This window comes from Siniperca chuatsi, linkage group LG11 (assembly GCF_020085105.1).
Source record: "Siniperca chuatsi isolate FFG_IHB_CAS linkage group LG11, ASM2008510v1, whole genome shotgun sequence".
Lineage (NCBI taxonomy): Eukaryota > Metazoa > Chordata > Actinopteri > Centrarchiformes > Sinipercidae > Siniperca > Siniperca chuatsi.
Genome location: NC_058052.1, coordinates 13,989,913 through 14,010,818, shown reverse-complemented (window position 1 = coordinate 14,010,818; position 20,906 = coordinate 13,989,913). Strand labels below are relative to the sequence as shown.

Genomic DNA, 20,906 nt, shown 5'->3' with positions numbered 1-20,906 from the left:
CTTCTACTTTAAGAGATAAAGAGGTATGTACAATGCTTCAGCTTTTTCCAACATCTGAAAATTGCAATGGTTTATGCCAGAAGGGGAAAAGAAGGCCTTGTGGGTGGAGTACATCAAACAAGACAGAAAGAGAAAGAACTTTGGCCTCCTCCCCTCCTCTGCCTCCCCCTTCTCCCCCTCCTGCTCCAGCCACTGAATGCCTCCTCACTGGAGTCCACTGCGGCCCTGGCTGCCAGCTGGAGTACCCCTAACCTTTAACCTCTGACCCCCAGCACCACAGAATTCATTACAGAGCCGTCAGCTCAATGCACTCAGCAGGCAGCACATCCTGTGAAACGCTGTCATGACAACAGAGAGGCGCGACAGTGAGTACAGGTGTTAACAGTAAGTACAGGTGTTACAGATGTTCTTTACACCGCCTTCACTGCTGCCCCTTGACATTCACAACACATTGTATCCATAAGATTAGATCTCAGTGTCTGTCACGCTCTGAATTTGTTACTGTGTGTATTTGAGTTTGCGTGTCACTGCCCCATCTGTCCTGATGCTCCTGGGTTAAAAAGAGGATCCTGCTGTTCCTTGATGGAAAGCTGCCAGCTACAGAAAGATCCGGTTACAAGAGCACAGCGCTTTCATCCTTATTAAAAAAACATGTGCTCGCTCTGAGCAGTTATGTCGGCAGATGAAACTTTTTCCTCTCGTCTCTGCTTTTAGTTTTTTCTCAACCCAAATAAGGATATTACACAGATATAGTCGGTTGACAAAACTCTCATCTTTTGAGGTTAATACACTCTATTACCATAAGAAATAATAAGCCTATGAGAATATGAAAAGATTAATAAAAGACTCGTATATGTATCTCAGTGAGCATAAAGGGATTTATTCCTCATTTCGGTGCATCTTCATACTTCAAATACCAATGGTTTCTTTGTTACACAGTCAAAACATAATTACAGACTCCCTGGTGACAAAGAATGTCAAACCCAGCTGATTCAATTAAAATGATTACTTAATCTTTGGTCTTCAAAATGTATCCACAACTAATTGCAGCACTGCTTCTAGGGCTGTTCTCGTGTGTAGGTGTGGCATCTCAGCAATGCTTTTTCCCACCATAGAGGGACCAATTTGTCCTAAAAGTATTGTATCTAATGTAAGTTTCCCAGCACCGTACAATTGAAAATCTGGAGTATCACCCTAGAAAGAAATTTCCCAGCATAAACACACTGTCCCAAAGTTTAACCAAATCTACTGATCTTCAAGTTATGGGAGAGAGGGACAATGATAAGTAGCATCATACAGAATGTAAAGACAATTAGGATAAAAACCAATCATCTGTTTTAAGTTTAAAATACAAAACAGATCAGATCAGATCAGGTCAGGCTATCCTGATGTCAGGATGAGGACACGAAGTGGAGAGATTTATAGATTTTACTGTAAATTTTATGATGTTGGCCCACCATTACAAATACAGAGAAGAAGAATTGTTTTGTTTTCTAGTCAAGATCAACAGTTTCCAAGAATCTGAATTGCAGGGAAATGCGAATAAAATGAATAAAATTTCTAGAAATTTGTATTAAAAGGTCCAGTGTGTAGGTTTTAGTGTCATCTAGTGGTGAAATTGCAGATTGCAACCATTTGAATACCGCTCGCATCACTCTCCCCTTCCAAGCGTGTACGGGAAACTACGGTGGCCGCGAAACTCACGAAAAATGCGACCGGTCCTATCTGAACCCGCTTCCTCTGTAGATAAAAATAGCTTATTCTGAGGTAACGAAAACACTATTCTTATTTCAGGTGATTATACACTAATTAAAACATACTTATAAATATTATATTCTATTTCTGCCAATAGCTCCTCCTAAATGTTACACTTTGGACATTTAATGTAATAAAAAAGGCATCTTGGAGTTGAAAACAATATTTAAGTATGTTTTGATGCTGCTTAAGGATAAATGTAAGGTGAATGTTGAGAACATTAGGGGTTAAATTGTTCCTATTTTAATCCAACAATCTCCAAAAATAAAATAAAAACATTAAAAGGCTTACAATTTGTTATTGTTATCATATTAGACAACTATATCTAATAATATATCAGCATTTGTTTTAAGAGTATATATCAAGCAGCGTTATTTCCAATATTTAATAACTACTTAAAATGTCTATTTGACCCTTTGTATAATTCAGAGAATATTTTTGTGTACTTTTATTTTACTGTGGTGCGTCAAAATGACAAATTGATTTGAGGAACCCTGTTACATGTAATGCATTGTTCATCAACTGTATGCTACTATATAACAACCTCCATTTATGCCAGATTGAAAAGTTGCTCATTACACATCATTCAATGCCACGCAAACTATCCTTGCACAGTCAGAGGATGTGAATCAGACCTCCGAATCCACTCTACTAACAGACTTTCATTTCTTGAAGATGACTGTCCCTAGATGTCTATCTCTGTAGTTTGTAGCCACTGTGCAGCTACTGTGCTCCCTTAACCTCGCCTCCTAGACCCTGCTTTGTTCCCACGCAGTGTCCTGCGGAAAGTCTGGCTCCAACCTTTTCAAACCATAATTACATACCTGCAGAACACAGACAACAACGGAGTAAAGACAGACAGCATGAAAGGGAGAGGGGTCACCATTACTGATACGTAATAACTTGCTGCCACTTACTCACTGCTGTATGTAATTTGCGTTAAAGGACAGCACTAAAATAAGTCTTTTGAGTGCATTGCTTATTTGTGTGTTGCCAAACCAAACTAAAATAACAGTAATGGTGATTCTCTTCCACCAGCTCAACATATAAAATTAGCACCAGCGTCACACTGTTACATATGTCTTCAGTGAGATTATTGCTGTTGGACATGTTTACATAATGTGGATAAAAACAACTACAGACACTGTACAGTCAAACAGTTGAGAGATAGAAATGGAGCGGAAGTAGAAGAGCCATATAAGGAGCCATGCTGCTGTGATGTTTATACAGTTCTTCTATGTGATTTAGATATTTCTGATTATGAGAATAAAATTGTGGAACTTAAACTAAGATGTGAAGATTAGCTAGGTACAATTTATTTATAATTCAAGTTTTAGTTCCTTTAATAATTCCTCGTATTATTTAGGCACTGCCAATGTTTAGGCGTCTATTTACAAGCTCTGATATAGTGCAATGTGACAACAAAGCATAACATGAAAAAGTAAATAATCTACCACAATGTTCAGGGTGTTTCTTTACTCAAATTGTATTCAGCAGCACGTTTGTTTGTTGAGCTTTGATTCATTCAGTCTCTTCTCCCTTCTCAAATGTTGCACTTCATATCAGCAAAATTGCAACTGTAAATTCTGTTAAATAATGCAAACATAGCACACCTACACAGTATTTTTATTTCAGTAGAAGCTACTTGGCGTACTTGGCGTAGAAGGCATAGTACTGCAGACTGTATGTATTTCAGAAACTATTCGCACATGTTAACAAAGAGAGTTGAATGTACCAGGAGAGGTTAAACTCAAAAGTCACAGCGCTCTTTGCAAATTAAGCTAACACAATAATGATGCCCACTGTGTCCGCTCCAAACAAGCCAACACAAGATGAATCTCACTAAAGAGGGTTACTATTACATTATTGGTTTACATAGCCCTGTGAACTTATCCCTGAGGAAAGACACTTGCCAGAATGGGATTTTACTAATGTAACTAAATCACTCCCAGCTGGCGTGACTGTAGGAAATGCTTCTTTCTTCTCAAAACCTTAAAGCAAATAGTACATGAAGCGTAGTGCATTCATGAGCAAGTCTGTCCTCAGAACTTGTGTTGAATTGTCTGTCCTGGATTTCATTGGATTTCATGTTCTCCAGGGCTGCGGTCACTGCTCAGCCCTCTGCGCTGCCATGAGAGCCCCTATTCACCACTTAACCTTTCAAAAGTGGTTGACTAACTTCAGAAGGAAAAACGATTCATTGTTTAAGAAGATGTGAGGAGCGCCAGATCAGCGAGCATTGATTCCATAATAATGGCAACAACTGCCTTAAGGTCAGCCACACAGTGACTGTGGGCCTGAGTGAGGATTTGAAGGGTCTAATAGACATTTGAGCAGGCTTTGGTCTCATGCTTGTGAAAGCAGTTTAGCAAAGAGATAAACAGCCCAGGGCCAGCAATAACAGAGTGGAACTGATTAGAGGAGGAGAAGGAAGGAGGGAGAGAGAAAGAAAAGAGAGGAAAAATGAGACAGGGACTGATAGCATCTTCTTACCCAACTTAATTATATTAGACAGCTAAAGGCTCCATAATCTCTCAGACGAATGTGTGTTTAAAATCTCATGTGAAATGTTAACAATAACAAAAGAATATGCAGTAGAAATATTTCTGTATTTTGGAGCAGGAGCGGGTAATATGGGCAAAAATTTTAATTGCAATCACCATTGTTCATTTTGAAAGGAATTTTACTAAAGTATTCAAAATCACGTGGTAAAAATTTAACCTCATGCTCATGCTATTAAGTCTCAGGGCTGAGACGTATTCGCTGCAGGGACATTGACAGAGATTAATGACAGAAAAAGTGTTTGATAAAAAGCTGTGTAATTTTCAACTCGCGGAACGCTGTTGCTAGCCCAACAGCCGGATGTATTATGTATTAAACTTTTCTCCACTGATATCTAAATTATTGCTAACATACATCGAGAAAAAAACATTCAAAATCTGTGTTTGTTAAAAGTTGTGCCTTTAAGAGTAATGATTTAAACAGAAACTGGAGTATATTGTGAATATAATATATTGTGAAAATGGAGTATACCGTTTATTCGGGGTGCGTGAGTGATGACCTAATGCTATAAGGCAGCATCATTTTACTAATTTCCCACCTTCAAATGGTAGTTCGAAATTCAAATAAAAACTGACAGATTTTAGTTTGCTATCATTCATTTAGACATCAGAACAATTATTTCTGTGACGTCAGCAGTTACTCTGTGATTCGGTCACATAGCGTTTCCTAAGAAAGCTTTAGAGGGAAAAGTCAAAGATTTATATTTTACCTGTTATCCAGCAACAGAATGTATTTTTAAAGGCATTGCTGTAATCTCAAAGATGTCTACTTTTTGCACAGAATGATAAAATGTTTGACTGGAATAAATGGACATAACATATGTTTCAACAAAGAAGAAGAGCACAGCACAGTGGTGCAGGCTATGGAAATGTTGGCTTTTAACATTTGTTTCACTTCATTTCATCATTCCAGGCAGAAAGCAGACACCTGTGATATCAAAAAAATTGCGTTGAAGATACAATTCGCTGCCGGAAAACAAGTAAAAAGTAACGACTTTTCCCCTGTGTAGGGAGCGGTATGTGACCAAAATCACAGAGAACTGTATGGACTGCTAAGGTCTCAATTGGGTCAAAAAAGCCACAAACGAAACATGATATATCGATGGAATAATTCACTCACAATATGATTAGTGAGACAATAAACCACAATAGTGAATTAGCCCCCAGGTTGTCATATTGTATTCCTGTTCTAGTTTGACAGGATGTGGACATGCTGCAATTACCAACAAAGAGAAAGGATAACCCTCTTTTCCTTCACCGCTCCTCTCTATCCCCATACTTTTAAACCCTTTCTCCATCTCTCATCCCCTCCCTTGCCCTATCTCTCAGTTGCCAACTCTTCATATGTCAGTGAAAGCTGTTGCTAATAAAAGTTAAAAAGCAAACTATGAAAGGGAGGTGAGAGGGAGCAGAGGGAGGTGCATTCCTTCCTGCCTGCTTGGGAAGGGCGAAAGAGAGTTCCAGAGGTCTGGGATGGGAGTGGAAGAGAGGGGGTGGAGAGAGGGGAGGTGTGGATAGGAGCTGAGTGTCACCCCCGTCACCCCAGGACATGGAAAAAAAAAACATTTTGTTTGGTCAGGTTTGAAAGGCACAGCAATTACATCGGAGACGCAGGATGACAGGACATCCCTGCACTGCAGTGGCTGAGCTAAAAAAGAACGCTGAGGGGAAAGAACCACGCCTTCAAAAACTTAACAGGGGGAACTCATCCTCTCTCTTCTCTCATCACCTCTTCTCGACATGGCTATAAGCAACACTAAAGCAGCACCCCAATAGCTCATCTCCATCTTCTCTGTGTCCAGAGAAGGCGGCCATTGTGTGCCCGTTCCTCTCTCCCCAAGTCAGTTTCCTATTGAGGCTCTGAAAGGACCTTTGAGGGGCCCTGTTTTGGCTGTGCAGCTCACCTGCAGAGGGGAAACTATGGGTCTATTCTAAAGCCCAGCAGCTGCCAGGGCAGAGAGGCTGGCACCCAGTGGGAGAGAGAATAGCGGCCGCAGAGCCTTTCAATATGAAGCCACTTAGTAACAGAAGGCATGTGCCAAGCCTGCAAAGCCAGAATGAAGAGTCACCCTTTGGAGTTCACTAACTATCAGAAGAGAGTGAGACCCATCTCCTCTTCACTCCCTTTCTCCCTTATCCACCATGCCGTGTCTTCGTCTGTCTGGCCTCCCTGTTTATGGAATAATAATCCACATATAGCAGGACACAGAGAAAGAATAGACAGCAAAATATAAAAAGCCTTAGGTCAGTAGGATGGAGCTTTAAAAGTTTTAAAAGTTTTTTGGTAAACACAGATCAACAGGTAAGATGGTGGAGGGGAGAACAAGAATCACATCGGCAAATGAGTGCACAAAAATGCTGCCAAACAGTTCCCTCGTCCATGTTCAAGAGTAACTGCCGAACCCCTTGTCATGTGACAGATCAAGCTATGATACCGCTGTGAGGATCTCAGTGGCTGCAGGCCTGTGAAGAAGCCTTTACCACACAAAGCCCCTTTTCTGTCAGCAGGCTAGCTCCCACACTGGCGCTAATTTACGATGCCCTCACAGCAATTTCCACAGTCAGAGAAGTTCAATTGTGTTTTCCAGCTCATTAAGCATCAGCACAACAAAGCTTTCATCTTCTCCTTCATCCACTTCATCCCCCTCTTCTCTCCCTCCACCCATCTTCCTCGCTTTATCCGGCTGTCCACTAATCTCCCTCTTTTTCCAAGCATCCAATCTAAAAAGATTAAACTTTAGTGAAGGTAAAATGGGCTTCCTTATTCAAACAAATTTCCCTCTCCCTACGTTTAAATCTGTTTCTGTCTGTTTTTTTGTTTTGGTTTGTTCAAAGCTCGGCCCCAAGTCTGAAGGTTCTCCTCATGGAGGCGTAGGGAGAATTTAATGGTTGTTTATTCAGGGGCCTCTGCTGTGCCCTCCCATCTCTTTCAGAGCTTCATGAGACGACGTGGAATCTATTGTAATCTCAGAAGAATCAACTCAGCATATTTGTTCAGGTTGTCACTGTGCTGAGATCACAGGAGCGCACTCACATTCTCACACAAACGCAGGTTAGTGCCCTAAATATATTGTAATTAAACAATATTTTTTATGCAGAATCTTTATTCACATGTGAAAATGAACAAGACAGTTGACTTACAGCATTTGTTAGAGAGGTAGGTGTGTGACCAAGACATCATACTGGCTCAAATCCACTGATGGCCTTAAAAATCTGCATGAGGGGGAAGCAAATGGAAAGGGCTATTCCCACCATCTAGCGCTAGCACAAAAATGCCTCTAAGCAAGGAATGTAATTCCAATTTGTTCCAGTTTCGGCTCATCTGTGGTCAACATCATCAGAGCCTAGAGTACATGAGGATCCTATAATTTATTGACATTATCGAATTTCCTAGAACATCTTTTGATGTCAGTGTGAGTCACAAGCTCTGAGGAAATATGCATTGGAAATATGGAAAAGTCCCCTCTGGAACTTTGTGTGATATTGCTTTAGATAGATCCAAACGAGTCACTCTCTTAACATTAAGTAATTTGCACTGAATAGCCATCTACATTACAGGAGTTTTTATACAATAAATATGGCATAAAACACACAGAATGTTCTCTGAAATGTCAAATGTAATGTTTTTGATGCAGTTTTGCTCTGGTGGATAACAAGATAAGCCATATTGTACTTATTATCTTGTATGGTGATGTTTAGTTTTGCAAATAAGACAACTAAAGACGACTAAACCAAATAAAGCTTTTTTGGTAGGGTTAGGGTTATAATGAGATTTACAAAAAAGGAAAAAGTATCACACATTAAAAGATGGTGCTTTTAGCTGTCATCCATTAAAGATATTGATACATGACAGTGGAATTGATCTTCTCATCTAACTCCTGGCGAGAAAGCAAATAAGCTAATTCCCAAAATGTCTTTAACCTTGTTTTTCTTTTTGATAATGATTTGTATGATTAGTAGCAGCTCGCTGTTTGGTACAATACATGATACAGGGTTTGATATAGTCACAATATTTTTAACAAGGTTGGAACAGCAGAGAGCAAGCTTCATAGTATTAATGGTTAATAATTAAAATATGCAAACTAAAATTTGTACTTTTTCTGAGTCATAACTGTTCAGTTAACATTGTATACATTTTTCAGCTCCTGGATACAGAGTGTCACCTTCTAGTATTGCAACATTTTGTGCCAGGATATATTGTTACACCTCTAATTATTAGTCTCCTTTTGAACTCAAAGAGGTATAACATAGAGTCTTAAAATTAAGAAACACGCACAATAAGTCGACTTTTTTTTTCAATTGAGTGTCTCAGTGGACCAGTCATCTCCCAACAGGTGCTGTTGTGCGTAATTTGTCACAGTTTAAATGTCACAGCATGTTGCAGCGCAGCTGCCATCACTTGAGTGGTTTCAGAGAAGTCAATTTTATTATTGTTGGGAAATGTTTAGCCTAATTTGCAAACAGTCAATCGGCAACAGCTGTTTGACACAAATCAGTGTGCCATTTTCAGCTTCCGGTGGGCCTACACCAAACTGTGTTCAATACCGTCTCCCACTGGGCTTTGGTCTGACCTCGTTCTGCAATCATTGAGAGGCAAAGTGGGAAACTGATGCTGTGGCAGAGAGATTTGTGAGATTTAATTCACAGTAAATCTACAGACAGTAGGGGGAAACAGGGGAAGTGAAACAGAATGAGAGTGAAGAAGATAATACTGTGTGTATTATATGTTGTGGAAACATTCTCCAGTCATTTCATTTGACCACAAAATAGCTGCAAGGCCTCTGTGTCCCACTGTGAACCATTGGAATGCTGCGCTCATTATACTCAGACTTTTTCAGTAATTTATAGTTGAGCTTCTCTATATTTCAGACACTGCATGGGGAGAGCTGTACCTCCGTGTGTGTGTGTCAGGTTTCTCTTATTTCCATTAGTCCTGTGATGTCCCCTGCTCTTCTGTTGTCATCACCCTGATACGAACAACGCCTACATCTGCTATCATTGCCAGACAATAAAGAGCCTATGATAATTTGACATCCCTAGCCTCTGTTAGTGGGTCATTCTCTAACATCATCATCATCGTCGTTATCATCACCAAGTGCAGGCTACCATCTGAGCCCCCTACTGTCAGCGCCGTCACTGAGCTCACCCTAACCCCTGGCTCGCTCCAGGTCCAGAGAGGGTGTCCGGTTCCCTTTGTCCCCCTCCGTTCATCCCAGATCACAACAATACAGCAACAATATCTCTGTGTTCACCTGTTAGCACCTGGCAAGACTCACTGCTGAGTCCCCGTCAGCCAGCCACTCTGCTCGTCTCTGTCAGACGCCATGTGGAACGCGCCTTCCTGTCACCAAACCCAATATCCTACATACATAACACACAGAGGCATAATAACCCGCTCGCTGCTCGCCTGTCAACGCTTTCCCCTGGAAGCCAAGTCATGCTAACATATAGAGAATACATGAAAAGCACTTAACCAATTGACAACCCATCAGGTAATTACAAAGGTTTCAAGCATCATCTGCCATGTGAGTCCCCAGTATGTCCTCCTCAAGAAGGAAATTACTGAGATATCATCATCACAACAAATGCTTAAAACAGACAACCTCAGCTTATGCTGCTGTAAAAATTAATATTCATTAATATTTTGAGTTTCAATTGCCTGAATTTGTAAAATTCTGGGATCAGACTTTACTTTTTCCCCACTTGGAATTGAGCCATTGACGTTGTGGTTTTGTGGCATGGTCAATAACCGTTGGGCTACCAGGGCACGCCAGAAGCCCCAAAAATTCTGACATGCACACAGGTCAGTAAGCTTCAGACAAAGTATTTGCTGGATGCTTAAACAGCTTCTGAAACCCTGACCCCAAACATTTTTCCAATGCTGGAATTTGATGGCCTGCATTTGACAATTTTAGTAATTTTCTGAAATAGACAATCTGACAGCCACGCCCACTTCACGCAATGATTAGCCAGATGTGAGGAGGTGAAAAAGAAAGGAAGAGTTTGAACTTCTCTCTCAAGCTTGCTTCTTTCATTCTTCACACAAGTACCATCACTTTTTAGCTGTACAAACAAGTGCAGCACCATGAATTTCCTTCAAGGACAGACTGTCTGAAAGTATGTGGCATTCCTATTAGTACAATTATTGTGTCTCTCCCCTCTCTATGATGTCAGGCTTGATGCCCCGCCTTTGAGTGTGGCAGTTCAGAACAACTATAAACATTTTTCTTCAGACGTAGTCATTTTCATTTTGAGCACACCTCAAACTTGGTCATCTTGTACCATGACACACAACCCAGGAAAAATGCCAAATTATCTTTTCCATGGCTTAGTTTGATCTTGTCTTAAAACAGTGCCCTGCTGATGCCCATATTGGCTATAATGAGTAAAGGCAGGGGTATGCATGGAGCAAACAGGTGCGTAAAACGTGTCGTCTGACCACATCTGAAGACATTAAGTGTTAAGGCATAGAGTGAGTGCTGTTCTGAAAGGCCACAGTCTAAGGCAGGGTGGAAAGTGCACCGTCAGAGAGAGGTCTGATGTGATGATCATTCAAATTGGGATAACGGCATACACTTTTGGACAATCTGTCCTTGTACACACGAAAAGTCAGAAGTAATTGTGTGAAGAATGAAAAAAAGAGAGCTTGAGAGAGAGGTTCAAACACAGGCCCAATGTCAAAAAGGTATGGGGCGAGGGGGTTTCAGACACTGTTCAACCATCCAACAAGCACTTCGGTTGAAGCATACTGATGCCTTAAGTGGCCTGTAGTCACTCTCTGTAGAGCCTTTTGTTACGTTTTACTCTGTGACACCCTGAGAAATGTTCTCACATGATATCTGAGGCTCGGCACCACCTGAGGCAGGTAAGAAGGAGAACATTTAAGCACGTTATACGGTCAGCAGGTCGTATCTGACCTTTTTCACAGTCAACAGGTCAGACCTGGCCTTCAGTGGGCGCAGAGAGAGAAGCAGCTCACATGGCACAATGTGCTGATGGTGGGAAAGATGAAACAACTAATCAAAGCTGACATGTTGTTGCAGTTCCCTTCAAGCTCAGATCAGATAAAGAGAAACATCACTGGGAAGACCTCAGGCCCTCCACATCCTCTTTGGCATGGTTGGCATGACTGGGCCTGAGTGAAAGTGAGCTGGAGCCAAGTGAGCCTGTATGCTTGACTTTATTATTGCAGTGATTAATGTAACACCCATATCAATCATGCAAATTTACAGTGTGAGTGCTGCAAGCACAGTGCCATGTATAAGCAATACTTGATGCTTAAATAGGTTTAACAAAATAAATAGTCAACAATCCCAGTTTATCTCATGGACGTTCTTAACGTAGAATTAGCTTTAGCTTTGCTCATATTCAAGTCATATTAATGTCCCGTTGATTCTGCCATGTGACACAATCATCATGTGATGGCAGGAAATGAACTAGTCACAGAAAAAGTCACAGAGTTAATATTCCTCAGTGATGGTGTAATGATACATGAACTAGATGAGGTTATGGGGTTGTAAATTTGGGGAGTTGTGGACTCAAGTCACATGATCTCAAGTCTGACTGAAATCCCAGTTGTACAGAGATTTTACTTGGATTGTGTATAAACTGAGCATGAGACAGAGCAGCTTTGATTCTTTTCAAAACATAATATTCCATTAAAATGTCAAGATATGTTTTATTTTAGACATAAAAGTGGGAGTGAACTGAACAAAGTGGTGACTGGACTAATGACATTTACATCTGGATATGAGACTTGACTTTACTACTTGTTACTTGTGTTTAAGACGACAGACCAATTTAAGGACACAAGCAAAGCTGACTTGGTCACAACTCTGCATATAATGGAGTGAATCATAAATATGATACTTGTGCATGTGGCAATCAACACTTCATTCTGTCTGTGAAGAGAAAGAGAATTCATATAGAGCGTGATTTATTGTAAATGTCAGCATGGAAAGGAAAGTTTGTGATCTCACATCCATTGACATTTTAACATACCAATGTTGGCAGCTCCACTCAGACACAGGATAATGTTCTGTTATGCTTCACCAGGCAGGCCTCCCGTCTCTTTTAAAGACGATACACTTTCACCACAAAGTTCCACGCTGTGCGTTTCATAAATGTTTATCCCACATGACTCCGGCCCCCTCCCCAAAGTTTGCTTAGGATAGCTGTAAGCCCTGCCAACTCTCATGAAAGAGAAAGATTTAAAAAATGAAATATATAAAGCCTGCTTCAACATGTTTGGTTCAAAAGGAGAACTCTTTTGGAAACCACAATTACCATAATTCTCCACTTGGGCAAGCCAGCAGGATTCAGAGAGGTGTGCGTAAATTTGTGTGTGTTTGTGTGTGCGACGGTAGTTGACTGGTTGATGGCAGTTTCTCAGTTGAAGTTGTGAGGGAAACTAAAACAATAAAATGAAGAATACGGTATGAATATTTCCCCAGAACCTGTTATATTTTCTCGTGACACACTGACTTTTCCTCTAGTGCCACCAGCAGGTTGACATTTTTGGTTTTAATAAAATGTCTCGTCCACTATTAGATGGACTGCCATGAAATTACAGATATCCATGGGGCTCAAACGTTGAATCCTAATGACTTTGGTGACTTTTCCTCTAGCGCCACCAATAGGTCAAAGGTTTCACTTATCCAGTGAAGTAGCTCAACATCTACAGGATGAATTGGCATAAAAGTTTGTACAAAAAAACATTGTTGTTTCCAGAAGATGAATCCTAATAACTTTGGTGATTCCCTGACTTTTAATCTTGCGCCATCATCAGGTCAAAATTAAAATGTTTCAAATACTTTGGTTTATGACCAAATACCTGCAAAACTAATGACATTCCTATCAGCCTCAGCTGTACTTTGTGTTTAATGGCAATTATCAAAATGGTACGGGTTGTGCTTTTCCCATTTTGAAAATATATAAATAAATTAAATGGATGAAAGATAAATAGATATTTTAAAAGGGTATCAGTAGTAGGAAAGATTAAAGAGCCCAAAAAATCCAAACCACCTTTCTGTGTTTCAGAATTAAATGATTAAATGAATGAAATAAAGATTGCCAAAAAGTTATCTGGTTTTCATTATTTATCCAAATGCAGTGAAAAGTAATACAAGGATAGAAATGAAAGAGATAGTTTGTTATTCAAAAAAAAACTGTAGTGCAGCTACTACACAATAGATAGATTTGCATTTCTCAAACCAAAATACTCATTGTTGACTTTTCCGGCATGTGCGTGCTACTCAGAGAGAAGCAGGAAATATCATTTACTTATTCATTATAAAACAATGGAAGAGAAACAAGACGTTACAGACAGCCCTACATCCCTTTTCAAACAGGAGGAGAGTGAGAGGTTATATTCACAGTAAGTAGAGGAGAATGTAATGTTGTTGGGCACTAAATTACAGTCATTGAAAGCTTGTATGGTTACCCAGCAATCTATCACTGTCACACAGAGAGGGAGAGGGGGAGAGAGAGCAGACAGGCGCCAGGCGCAGCAGGATCAAAGCAGAAATGTACCTCGGGCAGAGAAACGGTTAACTCCATTTAACCAATTGTCCTACAGACAGACAGTGTGCTGCTGTAGGCCCAACAACAGTTACCATAAGAGGGGAAAAGCTCTCACATATTGGGTTTCACTGAAAATGATTTGACTTGATTTGAAGAGCTGCAAAACAAGGCCAATTTGGATGGGCCTCTTCAATGGGCCTCTGAAATATTAGTTGTGGTTTTACTGTCTCTAAAGGGGATTACAGACAATGAACACAATAGGCTGAAATATGGGAGATACACAGCCATAGATAATTTGATTACAGGCCACAAGATAGAAATTTATAGTGATAATAACTCCTAAGAGTATAAAAAGTACTGTAAATCACAGCCTGGACTGGCTTACTGCTTTAATGAAACACGATGATAAACTACTGTCAACATATTCTCAAGCACAACTTCAGAAGAGGCCCCACAACAAATAATGGCACTATAGTTTTGGCAACATAACGAACAAATGGCTACTAGTAAACTTTTGTAAACTTAATTTCCTGAGTGAGTTTTTGTCAAACCTGCATTAATTGAATGTTTTGGCCACTTGGTGGCAGAGGAACAAGGCTAAACATGATTGGGGGTTTACATCTGTCAAGGCACCACAGGCGCATGAAATGGACCACAACACTGTCATTACAAGCCTGGCCTATCAGTAACTGTTTTAGCCGAGTCACGTGGAAACATCGACAGACTGATAGGCAGGCGGCAAGATGAGAGAGGAACTTACGGCACTTCACTGAAGGAGAGGCAAGTCCGTGCGTAAAAACAGAAGCTTACCACGCAGCTGCGCAACATCGGAGGAACCTGGGCAATAACACAGATTTCGTCGAGTGAAAACACGAAAGCAAAAACAGCAACGGAGAGAGCGGCAGGAAAACTGGTTGTATGGCACCTCAGTCGTGCGTAATGAATCCTGCGCAGGGATCACCGCCCTCGGCTGCTCCGGGGGAGACCTCACCGGAGGACCGAGCCGCTGGTGGCATGGGAACCGACGAACTGGACCTGTCATCTGTCAGAAGATGTAAAACCAAAAGTTTAGATCTGCCTTTCAGTGTGGAATCCCTCATATCAGACAGGACGCAGGACAGAAGTCTCCACTACCCCGATCCTGGTTCAGGCTGCGTCCGGGCAGAGGAGACCGAGTGTGCGTCACCGAGGGGACTTTATCGGTCCAAACAAGAGGCGGTGGACCTCAGCGACAAGGAGACGAGCCCCTGGTTTCAGGCTCCTAACGCATCCCCTCCAAGTGAGTGTAGGACACTCTCTTCCTTTCTTAATTCTGAGAAATATACGCTATTTCTCATCTTTCCAACAGTCTAAAACTGCTCTGGAAATCTCCAAAGAACATTGCACGAAATAGTGCAGTGTGTGTGTACCAAATATTTAATACCCCAGGTCTTTTAATAGAGTACATAGAGTACACAGATGACGAAATTATATCATCCGTTAAGAAATTTAGAGATGATGGAGAAGGATTATAAAATTTTGATGGTGCAAATAACTGCTCCTATAGCTTAAATATTCTGTGTTTGATATTTCCCTGATTTGGCTTTACTTTATCCATGCATGATGTAAAATTCAAACAGGCAAAGTCACTAGCAGATATAGGCCTAGTTAAGTCATATCGATCACATATTTTCTATTCCAATGATGTGACTTTCTACATTTCAGGACTTCCCAGCCCGACCGGGTGCAATCTACGGAAACACAAGAACAACAGGAAACCCAGAACTCCCTTTACAACCTCTCAGCTGCTTTCTCTGGAGAGGAAGTTTCGTCAGAAACAGTACCTCTCCATCGCGGAGAGAGCGGAGTTCTCCAACTCCCTCAGCCTTACAGAGACCCAGGTCAAGATCTGGTTTCAGAACCGCAGGGCCAAGGCCAAGAGACTGCAGGAGGCCGAGCTGGAGAAGGTCAAGCTGGCAACGAAGCCGCTGCTGCCGGCCTTCGCCTTTCCCTTCCCCCTGAGCGCACCCATGGGCGCACCGTCCCTCTACGGGGCCCTAAACGGACCGCGGCCTGCCTTACCTGTCCCAGGACTATTCAGTGGACCATATGGGATGTACTACTTGTCCTAACCCTCACTAACTTTGAACTGCATCGATGGGAAAGCTGCCTTTAGAAAATGCCTTCATACAGCAAATAACCAAGACTGCAAAAATGTCCATTTTATGAGTCAATCTGTCTGAAATATATTAACTCTAAAGTAAAAAAAAAAATCTAATGGTGTGAGAAGAATCCTTTTCACACAGACATGTTGGTAGAACAATCTGGCTTAATTTTTACATTTAAAATAGTCGGTTCATTCAAGGAACTCGTGGAACAGAAACAAGGGAGATATTTTGACTCGATTTTAAGATTGAGGCCCTACTTTATGGTAAATCTGACTATTTGTTAACATGGTCATTTTTTGCAGTGTATTCAGTAAAAAAATAATAATGACGGACTCTCACTGAGCTAGTGTTTCGTATTAATTTTTTTGACATTTCATAGGCAAGGTTTTCTATTCCAATAGAAGTATTATAACAAATACTTTAGTCAACGTCATTTTAATTTCGCCAGGATGACGATTATTTAAAGGCCTGTAGTTTGCGTTTAAAGCAATAACTCACTAAAGTGTCCATGTGAATCTTTTATTTCTATTCCAGAGACCTTTGAAAATGTCTCACCTTAAAAGGCCAGTTTCAAATGTTGGGGGTTTAGAAAACACTGAAGAGCATCATTTAATCATCCACATTCATCCACTTTAAGTAGGTTAGCTATAATCTGAAGAAGTGAACTGTTTAATCATAGACTCAGACTCAGATAATATCGCTCACAGTCAGACTTTCTTTTTATAAGCTGAAGGTGGAAGGCAGGTCTGATTGGTATACTCAACCTAAAATTATGATCAGAAGCTATAAAGAGGCAATCTCAAGCTTTAAAGTCATTTAACAAAACACACACAGTTCAATTAGTGCAAAAGTACATCCATATTTATAATCATAAGTGGGTCATCCTTAACAGCTCACAATCAATAACAAAACTATGAAGTGCTCATTAGTGCCTTTCATTTACTGTTGTAATAAAATCAAGTGTCCCTAAAAAATGTTTTTTTTTTAAGTTTCATCTTCAAAAATATGTTTACTTTTGGCATTTTACCATGGAGCTGTCAAATACTGCAGTGACTTCTCCATGTTAACTATGAACCACGAGACCTTCTCAAGGTGAATTTACTATTACAATATCTTATCCACACAGTTTCTGTTTGTTTCTAACTTCTTAATAATTTTCTGTTTCAAAAACACAAATTATCTATAAAATCTGCTTTACTATTGTCATTTAAAATTGGTAATTTTTCTTCTTACATTACCTCAAAAAACTTTTTTTGCACAGATATTCAAAGAGCTCTTAAAAGTCCAAGACCACAGTTCCATTACTAAATGTAAATAAGTCATCAACTATTTTTGCAAACACTCAAAAGGCTAAACACGACTGATAGACTCACATCAGTCATGAATGTACAGTGTATTTTATATCTGATGGGTGAAAAGATGTTTTGTACAATTATTAAAATCTATTATGTAAATTCTGATATTCCTCTCATTTTTCTCTTCACAAAAATCCAGTGGACTCTAAAAACGTCCACACCCATGTGTAATTTAAACATGATGCAGTGCATCGTTCTTTTAAAAAGGACACCGCATGCATTTTAATTTTTATAATCAAACTTTCCACCAGTATAACACAGGTCAACAGCATCCCATATGGTGTACTTTGGAAAAATAAAGTTTATTATAAAGACAGATGACATTGATGCATTAAATGAAACACTGAGATAGCTCTGACATCCAGAATGTCCCCAAGAGGAGAAGTGAGATGGGGAATATGTAGCAGAAAAAAAACAAAACAAAAAAAAACTACACCTTACAACAAAACTTATTCTTCATCACCTGAACGAACATCTACACACATCAGGGGGGGGTTGTGCAAAAAACATTTTATTTCAAGTTAAGGACACATATGACAGTAAATATCTTACAAGACGAGGGTATAAAGTTGTACATCTTAAAAGGACAGAAGACTCGATTCTGGTGTTTCACTTCCTCCTTCCCCGCCGCCCTCTGAAGCCTCGGACGGAGCCGTGACCGAAGCACACAGTTGTAGGGACCCTGAGAGCACGAACACAGCTGTTGTTTTGTATCTCAGATTGTTCAATGTAGAAATAGTATAAATAAGAAAAACTGTAGCAAATTTTATGAAGATGTCAACTCATGCATTTTAATTATATAACATTGTGCATGAATGATAGAAAGAACCCTTCCTGCAGTTTGCTTCTCCCAGACTTAACTACATAATTGTGCAAATTTGTGCAAGAAGACTGGAATCTTATCTAATGGCTAAAAACTTGCCGTAAATTCCCAGTGATAACCTTAAATCATCTAAAAAACGGCTGACTTATTCTCTCTGAGTAGAGGGCTAAGACAGCCTGAGATTATCCAGTGCCTTCCAGCAGACTAGCTTAAAGACTAACCTGTAGGAGTATTGTGGTTTTAGTGGCTCGGTGCTTGTATTCCCAGTGCCGTGAGCTGCAGCAGAAAGATCTGCGTGCTCCTCAGCAGAGGCAGACTTTGCCGTGCGAGCAGCTTCTTCCTGACACACATGCGTCTCCATGGATTCCCCGTGCTCGGGTTGGTCGGACAACACATCACACATAACCTCACACACACCCTCGGACTCACACACATCATCCACTACCTCCATGGCTGTGTCGTTCTGCTGCGGTCTCTTCGTCTCTCGGTTTCTGTTAACAAAGATATGATAATAGAAATACACATATATGGGTATTTAAGAATAATATAATGATTTAAGACATTTTAATGTTTGTTGGATGAATTATTACCAAAATATGCATTTAAAACAATTCACTCAGTTTTTAAAAAGAAAGTTCAACAAAAGTTACACACTGGGTTTAATAAAGCAGCAAAGAGAATCCCATTATTTAACGTCCTTTATCATATTATGTTAATAAAAAAAGATGAAATAGTGAGTGCAAATGGAAACATTGCTTCAGCAAGGCAAGGATTTGTCAAAATTCTGTTTACTATAACAAACATGGGCTCTCCCAGACTGAAACCTTGCTGCCATCTAGTGGACAATATGTGTAGTAAGGGCAGTCTTACCCTCTCTCCTTTCTGGTTTTGTCAAATCTGAAGTCTGGAGGATACTTGTGAATTCGTATTAGATGGTCCTTCCTGTGTTTACTAGTCCTGAACTTCTGTCCACAGCCCTCCACCAAACACTGGTACTGAAAAATGTGAAGGAAGTGTCAGGGAAAATTTATCTTTAAAGCCATCTTCAAAGAATGTTTAAAATACTTCACTTTATGTACAGCTTTTTGCTTAAGATGGTGAGTATCAAACAATAAAGAGGTCATGGGAAAGGACACAACCTCAGAGGGTTTCTTTGTTTTTTTTCCTTTGACTTACCATATCTTGCCTCTGGGCGAGGATAGTGAAGAGAGAGTCGTGCCACTCCTGAATGTGAATGTCCAGGAGCCGGGCACTTGGCAGGGAGCGACGGCAGGAGCAGCACACATGTCTGTGCAGGGAGTTGTAGTGGTGCTCGTACTCCTCCAAAGTGCTGAAGACTGCACTGCAGCCAGAAATGTGACAGGCAAACTCTGACACACTGAGAAAAGACAAGAGGAGGAGGAAGGTGACTGACTGCCTCATCACCACTGGCATTACTATGGGCTACAACTAAATCCACAGCTGTTGCTAAGGAATTATCATTTCTGGGGCCAATCTGTTGTTTGGTGGTTTATTTTTCCTATTTCAACTGGTCAAATATAGACATTGGGATGACACAACCACATATGTCTAGCACAGTTACGATGATAATCATATTCATGGGGGAATTTTAAGTAGAAAACATAGAGATATCAATTTGTCAACAAGCAGTAGCACCAGTAAACCAAAATATAATTCAGTCAATAGTAATGTGTTTTGAGCAGTGTGATTCTCATATTTATTTCTAGAAAAAACTTGTGCTCAGTTCTTTTTTCTAAGACAACCTATCAGTTTAGTCTGTAAAATAGCACCAAACGTCTAACACAAATTAGTCCTTCCCAAATTGATTCAGCTGGCAAAGTCAATTTCTTCAATAGCAACATGGTAACTTGGTGATTTCATTTCAATGTATAATCCAAATTAGCTAGGAGTTTGCGGTATTTATTCCGAAATTGTTATTTAGAGTTAAAACATCTTAATAATAAAATGACTGTTGTATATGTTTTTAACCGCATTTGTTTTAGGCGTTTGTTTGTTAGTAAACCATGTATGCATGTGTATATATACTTTTAATGGTCTTTGCTTTTGCTGTGAAGGACAGTATCTTCTCCTGGAATGGTATGGGCTGCATAGATATAAAGTTGTGTTTGTTGCTTGTTAGCTAACTGAATGCAGCCCACAGCCACTCAAAAGCAAAAAACTTCGATCAAGCACGGATATCACGTGGCTTTCATACCTGGGTGTTGGCTTGTCTTCAGCCTCTGAGATGTAGAGGTCTTGCAGATACATGTGTCTGTGAATGTCCCCATCCTGTAAACAGCATTCACGGGCAGTACGTTAGGTTATGATGGGTAGGTTAGCTAATGTTATGGCGACCGTTATCCAAGTGCTTCGGCGGAATGAATAACAATTAGTCGGTTCAGTTTGTTGTTGCTATGTTACCTCAAACAGCTCGTGGTCTTTGTGCAGGTGGATGAGCTGCGGGGTGAAGTTGAACGGGTTTCCCTCCTCTGCCTCACTCTGCCTCGGCTCACGTGTGTTTCCCGTCGGACAGTCTTCATCGCAGCTTTTTACTAACACATGTCCCTCTGTCAGAAGTCGGACCAATTCTGGCTGCAGCATCGCTTCCAGAGGTTTTCATACTCGTTAGACTGTAACGTTATCCAAGTAATGAGCTCCAACTGCCTGCGAGGAGTTTTCTGTTTTGGTCATAGTTGTCGCGGAATGACGACGTCATTTATTTTTGGCGGTTGTCAAAAATAAA

The 20,906-nt window shown here is 40.4% G+C and overlaps 2 protein-coding genes across 2 annotated transcripts; one reads left to right on the top strand and one right to left on the bottom strand.

Moving 5' to 3' along the window:
• The first annotated feature begins 14,558 nt into the window (after positions 1 to 14,558).
• msx3 (muscle segment homeobox 3) lies at positions 14,559 to 17,445 on the top strand. The gene is made up of 2 exons (XM_044214703.1): positions 14,559 to 15,117; positions 15,543 to 17,445. The coding sequence occupies exons 1-2, from the start codon at positions 14,757 to 14,759 to the stop codon at positions 15,947 to 15,949; spliced, it is 768 nt and encodes a 255-aa protein (XP_044070638.1). The 5' UTR covers positions 14,559 to 14,756; the 3' UTR covers positions 15,950 to 17,445.
• Positions 17,446 to 17,621: 176 nt separating this feature from the next.
• Positions 17,622 to 20,902, bottom strand: znf511 (zinc finger protein 511). The gene is made up of 6 exons (XM_044214702.1): positions 20,585 to 20,902; positions 20,379 to 20,452; positions 19,340 to 19,541; positions 19,034 to 19,158; positions 18,385 to 18,654; positions 17,622 to 18,022 (listed from the first exon to the last, which is right to left on the bottom strand). Exons 1-6 carry the CDS (start codon positions 20,762 to 20,764, stop codon positions 17,950 to 17,952), a joined length of 924 nt encoding a protein of 307 aa, XP_044070637.1. The 5' UTR covers positions 20,765 to 20,902; the 3' UTR covers positions 17,622 to 17,949.
• Between the last annotated feature and the right edge of the window lie 4 nt (positions 20,903 to 20,906).